The 16,367-nt window shown below is 33.6% G+C and overlaps 1 protein-coding gene and 1 long non-coding RNA gene across 6 annotated transcripts in view; one reads left to right on the top strand and one right to left on the bottom strand.

Annotated features, from left to right (window-relative positions):
* LOC149227721 (uncharacterized) overlaps positions 1-16,367 on the top strand; it is a 473,804-nt gene that overhangs the window by 48,065 nt on the left and 409,372 nt on the right. For 3 of the 4 annotated variants that reach the window (XM_089377894.1, XM_089377896.1, XM_089377895.1), the window contains 2 exons: positions 16,007-16,112; positions 16,226-16,327. The exons of the other annotated variant lie outside the window; for it this stretch is intronic. In XM_089377894.1, the coding sequence (XP_089234020.1) occupies positions 16,007-16,112; positions 16,226-16,327 (208 nt within the window). The remainder of the gene's footprint in view (positions 1-16,006; positions 16,113-16,225; positions 16,328-16,367) is intronic. 4 annotated transcript variants of the gene reach the window in all.
* LOC149227722 (uncharacterized) overlaps positions 15,562-16,367 on the bottom strand; it is a 410,007-nt gene continuing 409,201 nt past the window's right edge. For both annotated transcript variants that reach the window (XR_016247818.1, XR_016247817.1), the window contains exon 5: positions 15,562-15,689. This is a non-coding gene — a long non-coding RNA (uncharacterized LOC149227722). The remainder of the gene's footprint in view (positions 15,690-16,367) is intronic.

The raw sequence follows: 16,367 nt of genomic DNA, 5'->3' as shown, positions 1-16,367 counted from the left end.
GTGGAAACATAGCTTCCATGACTTTGTTCTTATCTGTCTATAACTGGTGATATATACATTTTTTAATTTACTTTCTACGTACATTGTTTACATATTACATAACATGGCTTATGATTATCATCGCTTTTACAATTATACATTTCTAATATGGGGATTAAAAACCAAGGTTTTATATTCCTCTCCCCCTACATTTTGAACTATCCTTAATGCACATCACCATACTAGTATGTCTGTACATATATACAAAATTTTACATCACAATACTTAATAACTTGTTTAATGATTCCTACAACAATTCCAAGAAAAAATTCTCATTCCCTGAACTTGCACAACCCAATAAAGTTACCCTACTTCTCCGCACCACAATCCCTAAGGTTATCCCTTTTCCTTTCTAGGGCTCCAACATAGGTTAGATATAAATTCTTAGAGCTATGGCTCTAGAATCTCCAACTACCAAAATAGAGTCTTTGTACACTTACATACAAATATACATTCATATTTCTTTATAATTTGCAAAATGTTGTGGGTACTCCTCCCACATGGCCTTCTCATGCTCCCATATGGCATCTTAAGGACCATAGTAGGTCCACTATACCTTTACCAAGACAGTGGATCAGTTCCTAAACACTTTGTTTTTATTATTATCTAAGATGTGCTTTAGCTCCACTCGAAATCCCCTTTTTGCTCCACCTGGATGACAATCCAATCAATCATATGGTTAGGATTAGTCACATACTTCTTCAATAAAGAAACATGAAACACATTATGAATTTTCATGGATGTAGGTAATGCGAGCATGTATGCAACTAGCCCTATTCTCTCTAGAACTTCAAATGCCCCACAATATGTCATTTCCAACTTTAGGCAATTTCCCAATATCAAGGAGTGCTTTTTACCCTTTACTTTTAGAAACACTTATTTGTCCACTCTAAGATCCCTACGTTTTCTCCCTTCTTTCAACATAACTTTTTTACCTATCCTATGTAACCTTTAGATTCTACCCGACCTTTACCATTTTCTCTTTCATTACCTTTAGTATTTCCAACCTAATAACCACTATGTTTGTTGGGTTATCCCAACTCACTAATGCATTGCATCTTTTACCATACAAGGACTCATAAGAAGAATTACTCCTTGATTTTGAAGGTCTTCTTTTTATTGACTACTTTTTTTATTAGGCATCCTTTCTAACGACTAATTTTTTTATTAGGTGCTCATATTCAATGATGACTAATACACATTATTATAAGTAAACTCAACGAAAAGAAGATAGTCTTCCCACTTGGAAGGCTTGTCCATTACATGCATTCTAAACATCTCTTTGATGATTTGGTTATCCTCTTTGTTTTCTAATCTGGATCTAGATTATATGTTGTGTTTAAAATTAGATTTATCTAAAATCATTTAAATAATCCTCTACAAAAGTTGGAAATGAACTTTTGATCTCTGTCAGACATGATTACCTTAGGCACGCCATGTATCTTGAAAATTTATTTTATATAAATATCTGTAATGTTGGCTACATGATGAGTCATATTGACTATGATAAAATGTGCACCCTTTATAATATTTTTACCACTACCATGACGGAATCATGATGCCTTGATACTTTGGGAAACCTAGTGATGAAGCCTATGGTAACTAGTTCCCATCTCAATTTAGGAATGGAAATGGCTATAGCAATATTATTGGATTTTTATTCTCAACATTTACATTATGACATTCCATGAATTTGGATACATAATCAACCACATCTTTCTTCATTTTTGGGCCAAAAACGTTGGCCTCTTGTAGCTGAAAGTAATTTATGTACCCTAAAGGTCCAACGTATGGCACATTATGCATCTCTCTTAGCACTAAATTTCTCAACTTCTAAGAATTAGGAACATAAATTTTGTTCACGATAAGAAGATTCCATCCTACAGTCCTTAAATTTTAGTTATGCATTACCATGTTGTAAGCCTTATTTAACTTACACATAACATTAAGCTAATGCTAAAACTTCCAAAATTCTACTTTTTAAATCTGTTATAGACATTTTTGGGCACTGCAACCCCAATCATAAATGTCCATAAACCAAGGGCTCTTAAGTCCCTAAAAGTGTTGTTCCAACCCCTAAAAGAACAAGGTCAACTGATTACATCATCTCCCAGAAGTTCTCCATGAAAAACTACTCAGAACTGGTCAAAACTGGACCATCTCACCTGCTCCATGGTCAAAGTGCAATGCATCCCACCTAATACACACGGGAAGTGCGATGCATACTGAAAAGCCCTTCTATAGGGTGCGATGGACAAGAAAAGACAAGTGGCGGAGACAGTTTGGGAGGTGGATGATCATGGAATATTCCACAAACTTCTTCTGTGACACTTGCCTCTCAGAATCGCCCAAGGATGAGTAAGAGATCAATGAGATCTCCAAGTGGAATCAAGAACTATCAAAGAGAAGACACTAATAAAAAACCCAGAGCTGACTCACACCTCTGAAAATATCTATATATAGATCTCTCATCCTAGAGATCTAGAGGTTGGAGGCTGGAATTTTGTAACTTGTAAGGAAATGATGTTGGTTTCCTAGTGCAATATCATAGTGTTGGGTGATCTAAGCTTTCCATGAGGTGAAGAAGGGCTTTCTTGCTGAGAGGATGATGCTGGGTCAGAACAATTGGTTGTAATCCTCTTTGCTCTTTCTTGATTATCAATAAAGCTATTCAAGTTTTCCTCCACATTCTTGTATGATTGATGATTTATGCATTCGTGTGGTCAATATACATCTGGTCCTATATTGTTTATGATAATAGATCTACGTTCTTGGATAGTGTTATGCTGCTTTGATTCTACAGGTACTCTTTGAAGCTGGGTAGACAAGGAAGCGAGTGGCGAAAACCTATCAGAAGAGAGAGGAATCGAGCAAGGAACCAAGCGCAAGACAGAGGTTGGTCTCCTTATTCTTCTCTTTTCTATTTCTCATAAAGGAAAACGAAAGTAGTTTTTAGTTTATTTGTTTCTAAGGTAGCTACCATCCTTAGTGGGACTAGCAGCTCTGCATAGACACTAGTTTTCCCGATAACAAAATGGCGACTCCACTGGGGATTGAAGCCTTGGTCGTGTTCTCATCATCACCTCCACTCTGTATTGGCCGATCATTCACCCCCATTTGATTGTTTACCCTTTTGAGGAACAGTTGCGGAGAGTGATCCTATTAGCCATCCTTGTGACACTGCCGTGATTGGAAAATTCCAAACCTTAACTGGAATTAGCTGCTACTCGAATCTATCACTTGTTCCTAAAAAAACGAGTCTCCTTTAAGCTCTTTTCAACTGACTCGTAAAATATGAAAAGATTGCCGAGCCATTGGCCTCTCCAGCTCGTTAAAGTGACCAGAAGTGCTATCCCTCCTTTAGATTTTAATATTTTTGGACCTGAGGGATTATTACACAAAAAGATCGAGTGCTTGTTTTGTTTGGCTCGTTAAAATACCGAAAATTCATCCCTTTTGTATTGTTTTATACTTTTTTCAGACTCAAGGGATTATGTGACGAAAAAGGATTTTTGGAGTTTCCTTTACGTCCCTTTTCAGACTCTCTAAAATTGAAAAGGACCGAGTTATCTTTGTCGTTAAACTTGTTAAAACCAAATAGCGACAAACTTGTCCATAACAGACAAGAACGAGTTTCACTATCACTAGGCTCGTTAAAACATAGCGATGGGTTTTCCCGAAGGGCAAATTATAGAACAAGCATATGTTATACTCCTCAAGCTAGACAAAAATAAAGAGGTACTGGTCAGCAATGACTGGGGAAAAATTGGGAAGAAAACTTGAAGAAACTTTGTTGGTAGCAAGTCGCTCTTGAACATGACACTTTCGCTCCGCATTCGAGTCGGGTTGGGTTGTTCCATTCACTGGTCACATCACCATGGTTCCGTCACACCATCCACATTTGGGGTTAATGCTACCAATCCATCATGTCAGTGTCGCCGATATGTTCAAGAGAAGTCGCTCAGAGAATTCACCTGTGTCTCACCCACTGCAATACATTTACGCTCCATTCTTTCATGACCGCCACCCTGAACCTTATATCACCAGATCGTTTTCACCTCCATTAAAATCATTTGCTCCGTTCCATGTCATTGATGTGGGATTCACTAAGGCCCTCCTATGACGGATCGCTTCTTGTCAACATCAGCTCATTATCCAAGAAGTCGATCTAGGAACAACCCTTTCAGTACTTTGAAGCTTGCATGCCTCAATGGCAAGTTTCTCACTTCTGGCGACAGGTTTACATCAATGGCCTTTGACCGAAAGATTTTGCGTGGTGTTCGACGCCAAGTCCCTTATTCACACCACGTGAATTGTACTGTAGTACCTTGAGGGTCATGATCATTATCGGTGACTCCTCTTGCGCCTGTTAACAACTTACATCATTGCTTGGTAATCAGGCGATGTCTTTCCATGTTCGACTCCAGAACATTTCTCACATGGATCGACTTGTACTTTGAGTGAAGATCGAACGAGATTGAAGACCCCGGATCTACTTTCATCCATCCGGGTTGCGATATATATTCAGGAAAATAAAGACATCAAATGTACATCATCGCTGCACAGATAATCATCCAATCTAAGGGATGATGGCTCTACCAGAATCATCAGTCTACACTCAGACGATTGTCTGTCTCATGTACATGAAAATGAATTTATAAAGCTGAGCATGGGAATGCCCGCCTCAATTAGATCATGAAAATATTATGAAGATAATGTATTGTATTGTATCTTATTACAGTTCGCCTTCCAGCTTGAAAAAACTTCGGATCCTCATGATAAAGCATTTCACCCGACATCAAAAGATTAACGACCTCATGCTTTAGGGGGCAACTGTTATAGACATTTTTGGGCACTGCAACCCCAATCATAAATGTCCATAAACCAAGGGCTCTTAAGTCCCTAAAAGTGTTGTTCCAACCCCTAAAAGAACAAGGTCAACTGATTACATCATCTCCCAGAAGTTCTCCATGAAAAACTACTCAAAACTGGTCAAAACTGGACCATCCCACCTAATACACACGGGAAGTGTGATGCATCCCACCTAATACACACGGGAAGTGCGATGCATACTGAAAATCCCTTCTATAGGGTGCGATGGATGAGAAAAGACAAGTGGTAGAGACAGTTTGCGAGGTGGAGATCATGGAATCTTCCACAAACTTCTCCTGTGACACTTGCCTCTCAGAATCGCCCAAGGATGAGTAAGAGATCAATGAGATCTCCAAGTGGAATCAAGAACTATCAGAGAGAAGACACTAATCAAAAACCCTGAGCTGACTCACACCTCTGAAAATATCTATATATAGATCTCTCATCCTAGAGATCTAGAGGTTGGAGGCTGGAATTTTGTAACTTGTAAGGAAGTGCTGTTGGTTTCCTGGTGCAATATCATAGTGTTGGGTGTTCTAAGATTTTCATGAGGTGAAGAAGGGCTTTCTTGCTGAAAGGATGATGCTGGGTCAGAACAATTGATTGTAATCCTCTTTGCTCTTTCTTGATTATCAATAAAGCTATTCAAGTTTTCCTCCACATTCTTGTATGATTGATGATTTATGCATTCGTGTGGTCAATATACATCTGGTCCTATATTGTTTATGATAATAGATCTATGTTCTTGGATAGTGTTATGCTGCTTTGATTCTACAGGTACTCTTTGAAGCTGGGTAGACAAGGAAGCGAGTGGCGAAAACCTATCAGAAGAGCGAGGAATCGAGCAAGGAACCAAGCGCAAGATAGAGGTTGGTCTCCTTATTCTTCTCTCATCTATTTCTCATAAAGGAAAACGAAAGTAGTTTTTATTTTGTTTGTTTCTAAGGTAGCTACCAGCCTTAGTGGGACTAGCAGCTCTGCATAGACACTAGTTTTCCCGATAACAAAATCTAAGTTGTATATAATAATGAATGCAACATGAATTTTGTTCACCCTCCTATTAAGTGCATCAACCACATTTTTTTTTCCTTTGATTCCTTTGATGTCAAATTTGTATTCACTGGGAAAAATATCCATCTAGTTTGTCTAACATTTAATGTTTCCCACTCAAACAAGGATTTCAGACCGATATGGCTTATCCTCACCTTGAATTTTCTACCCATGAGATAATTCATTCACATTTTTAGCACATGAAAAATAATTGCAAGCTCTAAGTCATTGGTAGCATTATTTCTTTCATGCTTTTCACATTTCCTAGATTCGTAGTACATGACATGCCCATTTTGGGTAAGGAATCTTAATGCAAAATCCTCATTTGGATCTTAAAATTTTAAAATAGGTGCAATGGTCAATAATTCCTTCAAGTGTTGGAAACTTTGTTCACACTTTCCAATCCATTTGAATGCTATTCCTTTCTTCCATAATGAAGTTAATGATTGTGTAATCTTAGAGAAACCTTCAATGAATATGTTGTAGTATCTAGCTATATCCAAAAATGATCTCATCTATAAAATATTATTTGTTCTAAGTTATCCTTTCACTACCTCAATCTTCTATAGATCCATGTCTATTTCCTCCAAGACAATGTGGCCCAAACAATGGATTTTCCTTTGATATAAAGTGCTCTAGGTCAACTTAGCATACCATTGGCGGTCTCTTGAAACTTGTAGTACCATTTTCAAATGCTACACATGATCCTCCTTTGTGTTGTAGTATATAATAATATCATCCAAGAAGCTAGTAACAATTTTTTCCAGGTAATATATGAACATTCCATTCATCAAACATATAAAAGTAGTTGGTGCATTTTTTTGTTTTTGTTTGTTTGTTTGTTTTTGTTTTTGTTTGTTTGTTTGTTTGTTTGTTTTTTTTTGTACTCACAATGGCCACACCTTGTTTGTAAGGCCATCTTATTGGTGTCTTCTTCTCATATTTTCATGTTATGGTAACCCAAACTCAAGTCAACCTTGGAAAATATCCTTGCTCCTTTCAATTGATCAAAAAGGTCATTAATACTTTTTAAAGGATACTTGTCCTTTACAATAACATTGTTGAGTTGTTTGAATTAAATGCACAACCTTAAATTTCCATCCTTTTTGTTCACAAAAAGCACTAGGGCACCCCAAGGTGGGACACTCAGGTGTATGTACCCCTTCTTCAAAAAATCTTCCAGCTATGTCTACTACTATTTTATCTATGGCTTACTCATTTTGTAGGGAGTCTTGGATATTTGGGCAGATCTAGGCATTAAGTTAATAGAGAATTCAATGTCTCTCTTTTGTGGCAATCCTAAAAATTCCCCAAACACATCTTCATACTCTTTCAAGACTATATAATCTTCAATATTTGGCTCCTTATTCTTAGTTGGCTCTTCCATATGGGATACATATATCTAGTTCCTGTTCCTAAAACTTTTCCTTTAGTTGCATTATTGAAATCTCCCTAATGGATATGGGCCTTGGAATGCCTTGAACTACCCTCAAATTGCCTCCCTCATCAAGGTATGTGAAATCCTTGTTGTAGCAATCTAGGATACCGTAATGCTTGTTTAGCTAATCCATACCAATCAAACAATTATATGACCTAAGCGGTACAATGTTCAAATCTTCCTTAGTGCTGACTTAATTCATGTTCACTAGGAAATCCTTAACAACCTCACTATTTTTTCTCTTGGTCCAAATGGATGGATGAACCAACTAAGAATTTTCGTGCCTACATCCTTTCAATTTAAAATTTCAACTAGATGAGAATCCACATAATTATGACTAGCTCCAAAATCATCCAAAATAATTATGGGTTGGTTATCAATATTACTTGCCACCTTAATCATGTAGTATTGATAGTTTATTGTCTATTTCCAAGGTTGCATAAATACTTGGCATGCTCTTGCTCATATCTTCCATTGTATTCACTTGCTAGATGTTATGTCTAGACTTTTCCTATCTTCCTTGTGAGGACAATATTTATACATGTGATCTCCTTCACATTGCAACACTCTATAGGTGTTTTCTTAGCTTCTTCCCCAAGGAATCTATCATTTTAGTTTCATGTTGTGTTGGCTACCCTTCCTAATATGCCTAAGAGTTATTTCTCATGAAAGGCATCTTGAATCCTTTCTTCCTCTAATCCATTGTGATTTTCTTCTTTTCATCCCAAGGTTTTTGAAAAGCTGCCCTTCCATTATTTTTCTCATATAAATATTTAGCCTTCCTCATGGCATACTCCAAAGTCTCAATCTCATCAAATTGAATTTTATCCTTGTAGAATGATGGAAACCTGCTCAAGAACTTTTGAATTTTCACTTTCTCATCTTTGATGAAATCCATGTACCTCGTAAGATCCAAGAATTTCTTCTCATACTCTTCCAAAATCATGCTTCCTTGCTTCAGCTTAGATATTTCTTACATCTTTTTGTCATAATAATTCTCTAACAAGAACAACTATTGTAAGTATTTCTTTAACTGCTTCCAAGAAATTCTCTTCTCCTCCATATGCTTGACCTAATTTACTTAATCCCACCACATGAAATATTTCCCTTGAAGGTGATATATAATAATCCTTGCCTCAAAATTTGATGAATAATTGTGCAATTTAAAATGTTTTCTCATTCCCAACAATGAAGATTTAACATATTTACCCTTCTTATCCTCTATATCAAAAGATAGCGGCTGCAACTTCTTTACCTCTCCTTACAAAATATCCAACTTAAACCTTTCCCTTTGATGTCTAACATGGGACACACTTGGGATGCTCTCTAATGCTAAAAATGAATTTGCTCTTATGGTTGAATGTCCGCAAGAATGATGATTATCGACATTTCTTGAGTTCCTAGTTCCCATATGATCACCCCTCATATCATGAGATCTAGATGTTATTGCATTTCTTTCATTAGTTGCATGTTTTGTGCTAGAATATTTATTTATTTGACTTTGTAAGTTATTCAAACTATGTAGAAACTAAGTATTAATTTGGTTATGCTCCTACTAAGCTCTTATCTACCTTTCGTTATTTACTTAGTAGGTCAACACTTCCTCTGTAAGCTCTTCATTATCTCAACTAGTTCTATTAGTTCCATCTGGCACCCATGTGCCTAATTATGCAAAAATGTGCATGCATCAATTACTCTTAGAAATTATTCATATCATTACTAGTTCACAAATTAGGCTACAATTTTTATTGTGCTTAATTTATGAGGAACACTAATGCACTAATACAAGTTTGAGCTTTAAGGTATAATCTCCTTTCACTCAACTTTTTAATGATTATATTTGTGCTTCATCGTGAGTTCTAAGCTAAAAGTTATGGATTTTTGAATTTTCCATTTTTATTTAATTATGCTCTTTTCTCACTAGTGCAATTTATCTTAGAGGCCATGTTTTGCCACTTGTAGATGAAAATATAGTGAGAACTAGGAAAAAGTTTCATATTAGGAACTGGTAGTGTTCCTAATAGTGAGTACATAACTTTTAAATTGGTAATATAATGCTCTCTTCAATTTTATATCAACTTGGATTTGTCAACTTTATCCTTTTTGCATTTTCTCTTATAATTTTTAGTAAAAAGGGATATCTTCCCAATCGAGCAAAACTAGGAAAAAAATATTAAGCTTGGGAAAAATTAGGAAGGCAAAGTCATTTGGATTATTGAGGAGGTAAAATGTCAAGGAAATAAGTTGTTCCATATTTTTTTTATCCAAGACCCCTTTTCCTCTATGAAGATCTCAAATATCCCCCAAACGTAGCTTGGAATCATGGATTTTGGTCTATTTTTGCATCCACACTCCAAACCCCGTGGAATTTGGAAAAACAATCTATTGGGTTCCACCATGTGTGCTTCTTGAACTCATTATAAAAAATTCATTAGAAAGAGGGCCTTTGTCAAGGAGTACTATATTGTTCTTCAAAATCCACTAATTTGCATTTTTTGGAAATTTGGAATATAATTGGCTAATGAACCTCAATGAAAGGCCTTGTCATTGTGGACCTACACCTAATTTTTTACTTTCTAAGATATTTTGCTCTTGTTGTGGCCAAAACAAGATTTTTGCTACACACAACTTTCTCTTCACTTATATGGCATGTTACCTTTATCCTTTTCTTTTCTTTGATGACAAGTTATTCATGCCTTCATTATTGCATTACACCATCTTTATATTCTCACAATAAGGAAAATTTCTCTTTCTTCATCTCATCAACACAAACTTCTCTTCTGTTTCTTTGCTGACACATGAAACTTTTTCTCATGTGATAGGTTGCATGGAAAAGTTTTACTTCATGTGATGTATCACATGATCATGAAAATTTTCACCTTGTGATAAGTATTTTACATAGAAAATTTATTGTGTCTTGACCCTTATCATATTATCTCAACTTAGATCTTTATTGCTTGTGAAATTTTTCTTTGGGTGGTATATTACTTTTCTACTAAAATGATTTCCTTGTGATACAACTTCCTTTGCAAACTTTTCTTAATCACGACACAAATAATTTCCCCCTTGTGATGTACCACACCAATATTTTATTTGGTGTGATATGTTTCATTTCACCAAAAATATTTTCTTGCAACACTCAAGAATTCATCAAGTTTCTTGAAATTTTTTCTAAGCTTTCTTCATCATCTTGAAGTGTCTTTCACACATTACAAAATTATATCTTTTGCAATGTATCACACTGTGAAATTTTACGGTGCAATAGGTTACACTCTTCAATCTTTTCTTCATTGTAATAACTCTCCTTTCTTTATCACATCTCATGAAACTTCCTTCTTGTATAGTGTACCGCATCAAAAATTATTTTGGCATGATACATTGTAGTGTAATAAAATTCCTTTTGTGCAATACACAATTTTCTCAAAAAATTTCCAAGTTCAAAGTCTTTGTTCTTTGTTCAAAGCTGCATGAAAATTATTTTCATGTGATACACACTATATCGCACAAAAAAACATTTTCATGTGAGACACTGAATTTTCTCCAAAAGGGTATTGCACCATCGTAAATGTTCCTCATTTTTGTTGTATTGGAACAAAAATTATGTTGGTGCAATACACAACATTACAATAAAATTATTTTTGTTCGATACATAAAGTTCTTCAAGATTTCAAGAAATTTTCAAAGTCTTTACTCTATCTTCCTAGGCAATAATGTTTTATCACATGAATAATTTTTTCATGTAATACACATTGTATCACACAAAAATGATTTTGGCATGATACATAGAAATTTCCATGGTTTTCCTTAGTCATTTTTCCAAAATTTGAACTCCGAGTTGTCCTGAAAACCACAAACTTGATGTTTTGAGTTGAGTTCAATCATGTAGGTGCCAAATCAAATCACTCACAAGATAATATCCATACAAAATCAAAATATGGGGACTTTGACCCCAATTTCTTACGGTGGGATTTTTTTTTTTTTCACTCAAACGCCATGTAGATTGAAATTTTACAATTTTATAGCAGACCCTTACAGACTTGATGTTGTAACCAAGACTTTGATACCACTTTCTAACACTCTGGTTACTAAATCTAAATGAAAAAATTGATACCATTTAACAATACATAAGTGCAACATGATAATTATGCTCAGACAACTGACAAAAACTTTAAAACTATGAATGCAACTATTTAAGGATACATAACAACATATAAATACTTAAAACATAAAGTAAAATGCAATAGTTAATCACAACAATCAAACATAATATTAATATTGTAAATAGAAACAATGATAACAACATTTATCTTTATAAACAAATACACAAATAGTTGCAAATGTTGGACAATCCACCCAACCATAGACTTTGTTGCTCCAATTTTCTTAGTAGTTGGTCACCCCCAAACTAGGACTATGGATCCACAAGAAAGGATGACTCCTATGGTTGGCTATTGTCTAGTCAATAACCCAATTCTCAATAAAATTCATAGGAAGCTAACTCCTATAACAAATTTAAACCACTAACTATCTCTTTCCCCTTAACCCGCACAACAAAATGAGTGGGATCCCCTTCTTTGCCACAGAGTCCCTCAAATATCCCACTTCCCTCCGGGGATCTAGCATAGGTTGGTAAGGAAATCTCTCAACAGGGGACTATAGTTTTTTTAGCTATGTAGGAGTGCTCATAACAACATACTGACATACTCAATTGGGTAATATCTCAATATAAATTCACTCATATGCATAACAACCTAATTATCAATGCATTTTCTAGCTCCACCATGTTGTTTTTAGCACCATTATCACTGCCTCTCCTTTTTCCCAACACGCAACTCTCTTTTTCTCTCTTTTATTGAATTGTAAAAACTATTTTTTTCCCACTTAGTAAATTTCACAACAAGCTAACTCCTATAGCAATTACAATCCACTAACTCTCTTTGCCCTTAACTTGCACAACCCAATGAATGTGATTCCATTCTCTGCCATTCAATCCCTTAGATTATTACAATACATTGGCTATCTTTCCCCCCAAAATCGCACAACCTAAGGAATGTGATCTGCTTCTCTACCACACAATCCATTAGACTATCCCACTTCCCTTTAGGGGTTTAACATAGGTTGGCTAAGAAATATCTCAACTAGGGACTCTAAATTTTTTAATTATACAAGAGTACTCATAACGATGTTCTTGCATGTTCATTTGGGTAGTTCTCAAGAGAACTTCACTCGTATGCATAACAACCTAATTCTCCATGCATTTTCTAGCTCCAAAAAGCTATTTTGAACACCACTATGGTTGCCTCTCCTTTTTCCCAACACCCAACTCTCTTTTTCTCCGTATACCCAAATGTAAACACTACCCTTCCCCCCTTCTTGAATTTCCTATTCCTCTTCTTCCATATGTGCTTGACTCTCACATTTTCCCAAAACGATTGTAACCTACCCATGCTTCAATAACTAGGTGAGATGACTTTCCCAACAACCTCTTACATTCACATGCTGAGCCTATTCTTTAATAACTTTGTGAGGTGACTTTCCCACCATCCAATTTACATGCATTCAATGATTGGTTTGATAAGTCAAACAAGATAAATATTTACTAACAAATAATTTAGAAAGTGGCTTGGGTTTTCCATGTGGAATTTCCCTTGGATCCAACTGTCAATTCTTCTAGATACAAAAAAAATAAAAAAAACTTTACAGAGATGTCTATATTGGAAGGAGAGTTCCATATTTTAGAGTATTTTAATTACAAATATTATTTGTATGTTCAAAATTATATATAAAAAATATTCCTCAGCGTCACCATTTAACCTTTTTCACCGAAATCCAACTATACAATTTCAAGCAAGATTGTGAGTTTGTGTTGTTTAAAATACATTTTTGAATGTATAAATAGATTCAACACCCTCAAAAACCCTTGGGCCACTGGAATTCTTCATCCCATTTAATGAAAGATTGTGATTAAATTTATTAATTTGTATTTTATAAATGGGGATTTGTGATCATTTATGTTATTAAAATGTATTTTAGTCATGTACCTAACATTCAACTCAAATATTTTAATTCTTATCAACCTATCGATATTCATCAACCATTTAACTTATATAAATTAATAATTTATTTATGTAAAAATAATCAATTATAAAATATCTAAAACTTATATTTAACTTTATTAATAAAAAATATTATTAATATTAAAATTATTATTAATTTTTTTAGGTAAAAATAATCGATATTTAACTTCATTAATAAAAAATATTATTATTATTAAAATTATTATTAAAAAATTATAATATAGAAATGCAGATGTAAGCAACTACTTTTCTAACTTTCCACCCATTTAATTTTTTAACTATTTTATTTATTTCAAATTTAATGTGAACCTATGAAAGATGCATCACATGGGGCTGCTGGCATTAGAATAGCATGCACCAACCAGAGGTCTTTACCATCTAGTAGTTAGTATTTGGTAGGATTGAGATTATGCTTCAAAAAAATCATATTGCATGTTTTCTACTCATTAGGTGTCTTACAAAAGGGACAAGTATGCCTATGGGCACGTAGGATTTTCTATTGGTATTTGTGGTTTCTACTCATTAGGTATTTTACAAAAGGGACAAGGATGCCTATGGGCTCGTAGGATTTTCTATTGGTATGTGTTGTTTTGAATTAGACATTATACAAATTTTAATGTGATTAACAATCATATATATTTTTATATAATTTTTAATTTGATTGAAAGTTTTATTTAATATTTTTAATAAAATAAAAATGTATTTTTTAATAATTATAGATTTATAAATAATATTTAATATAACTATGTTGACATTGATTATAATGTTTAATTTATTAAGAAATTTAATAAAAATAATTAGCAAAATCAACTTCAAAATCATGGGCATGAAAGGAAAACTTATTAGTCAATCAAATTAATTCACTAAAATAAACCTAACATATTTTTTTAATGTTTTTTTTTTTTTTAATACCTAAATTTATACTAAATTATATAATATCATTTTTTTAATTGTGGTTTGTCAAATTGAAAACCATATCAATATCCCAAATATTTATATACCAATTAGATACATACAAAAATGTCTATTGATCAAGATTTCATTATGCAAGACATTATACCATAGTACGTAAATTGCAAGTGAATTAGAAAAACTATAAGTTAATTGAAAAAATCAAAAAGACTTAACATCAATAATGCTTGGATTGACTGTAGGTGTAGGATATGGTTTGTTGTAGAGCTTCTTAATGCAAGCCATTTTTTCATGTTCTTCCTCCCCAATAATGTAACATAAGATATTTACTTATCTTATTATTAAAAATACCATTTTATAGTGGTAATCGCTAGATTGATTTTGGGCATAGCGTAGATTACTCCACCTAGTTATAAATTTACCATGGTTAAAAAAAATCATTTAAAGAATTTATCATTTAAATAAATATAGATGAATGTTATATATGGTAAATACTATCGACATTTTTATATTTTCATATCAATAATTTTAATTTTATTATTATTATTTTTTTTTAAATTTAAATTTAATAAAAATACAAAAATATATATTTTTTATTTTCCAATCATTGCTATACAATTCCTTTACCATCCAATCACTAACATAATTCTTTGGGTCTAGAGATGCATTTTATAGTTCAGTATGATGGAGATGTGTAATTCCTTCGGTGCTCAATCTCAAATTGCCACTTGTCCTTTTTAAAATAAACATAAAATGTTCTCTAAATAAAAATAAAATGTCGACTATAGTAAATAAACAAAAATGAATAAACATGTTTGGTTAGTTTTAATTAAAATCATTATAAAACATTAATAATCTCACTCTCGGTCTGTCGGTTTTAATATTACAATCTAGTATGAAGGAGATATGCTAAAAATACTTCACTTTTGATTGTAAAGAAGATATATGACTTTTATTCTTTTAAAAATGCCTCACTAAGAATCTCAAATAAACTATTTGAATATCCATGTTAACTAATTTATTTTAATATAACTTTCACATATATGTTTATATAAAGAGAGACAGTTGGAAAAAAATTATTTTAATGTTTTTTTACAAACAACCTATACAAAAATGGCCAAAACATTCAGTAAAACAGTAGATGAATCACAAAGTTTCAAAAATGTGTAATGCCATTGAAATATTTCAACCGTTTTTCAAACACATTTCATATAAGGAAGCTTACCAAAATTCCCGAAACGTGTTTCCAGCATTTTGGGATCAAGTTCTTGATGCCATAAGTCTTCAATGAATGGATATAACTATAAAAAGGTGGTAAAAATGAGTGATTGATTGATCTTTTCTTCAACCCAGACAGGTAAATAATTGAAATTGGAAATTACACATCCATGACATAATTGAACATGTTGTCAGTGCTCTGATCCAGAATTAAACATTAACGACTGAAAAAGTTCCACTTTTTAGCAACGGTTCCTTTTCTGTTTGTTTCAAGCACATCGAGGTTGAGGATGTTAGCACATGTAAGTCATTTGGAATTATACATGATTATATTTACATTCAATTTTACGTAGTTGTATTTTATGAATGGTCTAACTGAATTTTGAAATGCAACTTACAGATATCTCGAGAACATTGAGAATAATCCCGACATTGACATTAATCAAACATTGGGACATTTCATTCAATCGCATGGCTATTCACAACAGTTTCAAAATTGCTACTTGGTAAATACATCTTGTAGAAAGGTTCTTTTTATTTATCTATTTCGCTATTATTTCTAGATAGAAAGTTTAGAATGAGGAATCTGTAATGATTTATGAGTGATAACCCTCTGCAGATTCCTATGTGTGCATCAATCTGGCCCTGTTCTTTGAACAAGGTTATGGATTTTTCAGCCATTTCCGTTCTTTCCTTCTGCCTCAAGCATTGCCTACTCCAGGTAATATTCCAAATTGATCACAACTTCGATACGATTTGAT

Source organism: Pinus tabuliformis, chromosome J, assembly GCF_031772625.1.
Source record: "Pinus tabuliformis cultivar Carrire ecotype Pingquan chromosome J, CPIR1, whole genome shotgun sequence".
NCBI classification, from domain to species: Eukaryota; Viridiplantae; Streptophyta; class Pinopsida; order Pinales; family Pinaceae; genus Pinus; species Pinus tabuliformis.
The sequence above is the reverse complement of the archived record's forward strand: the minus strand, read 5'-3'. Positions and strand labels throughout refer to the sequence as shown.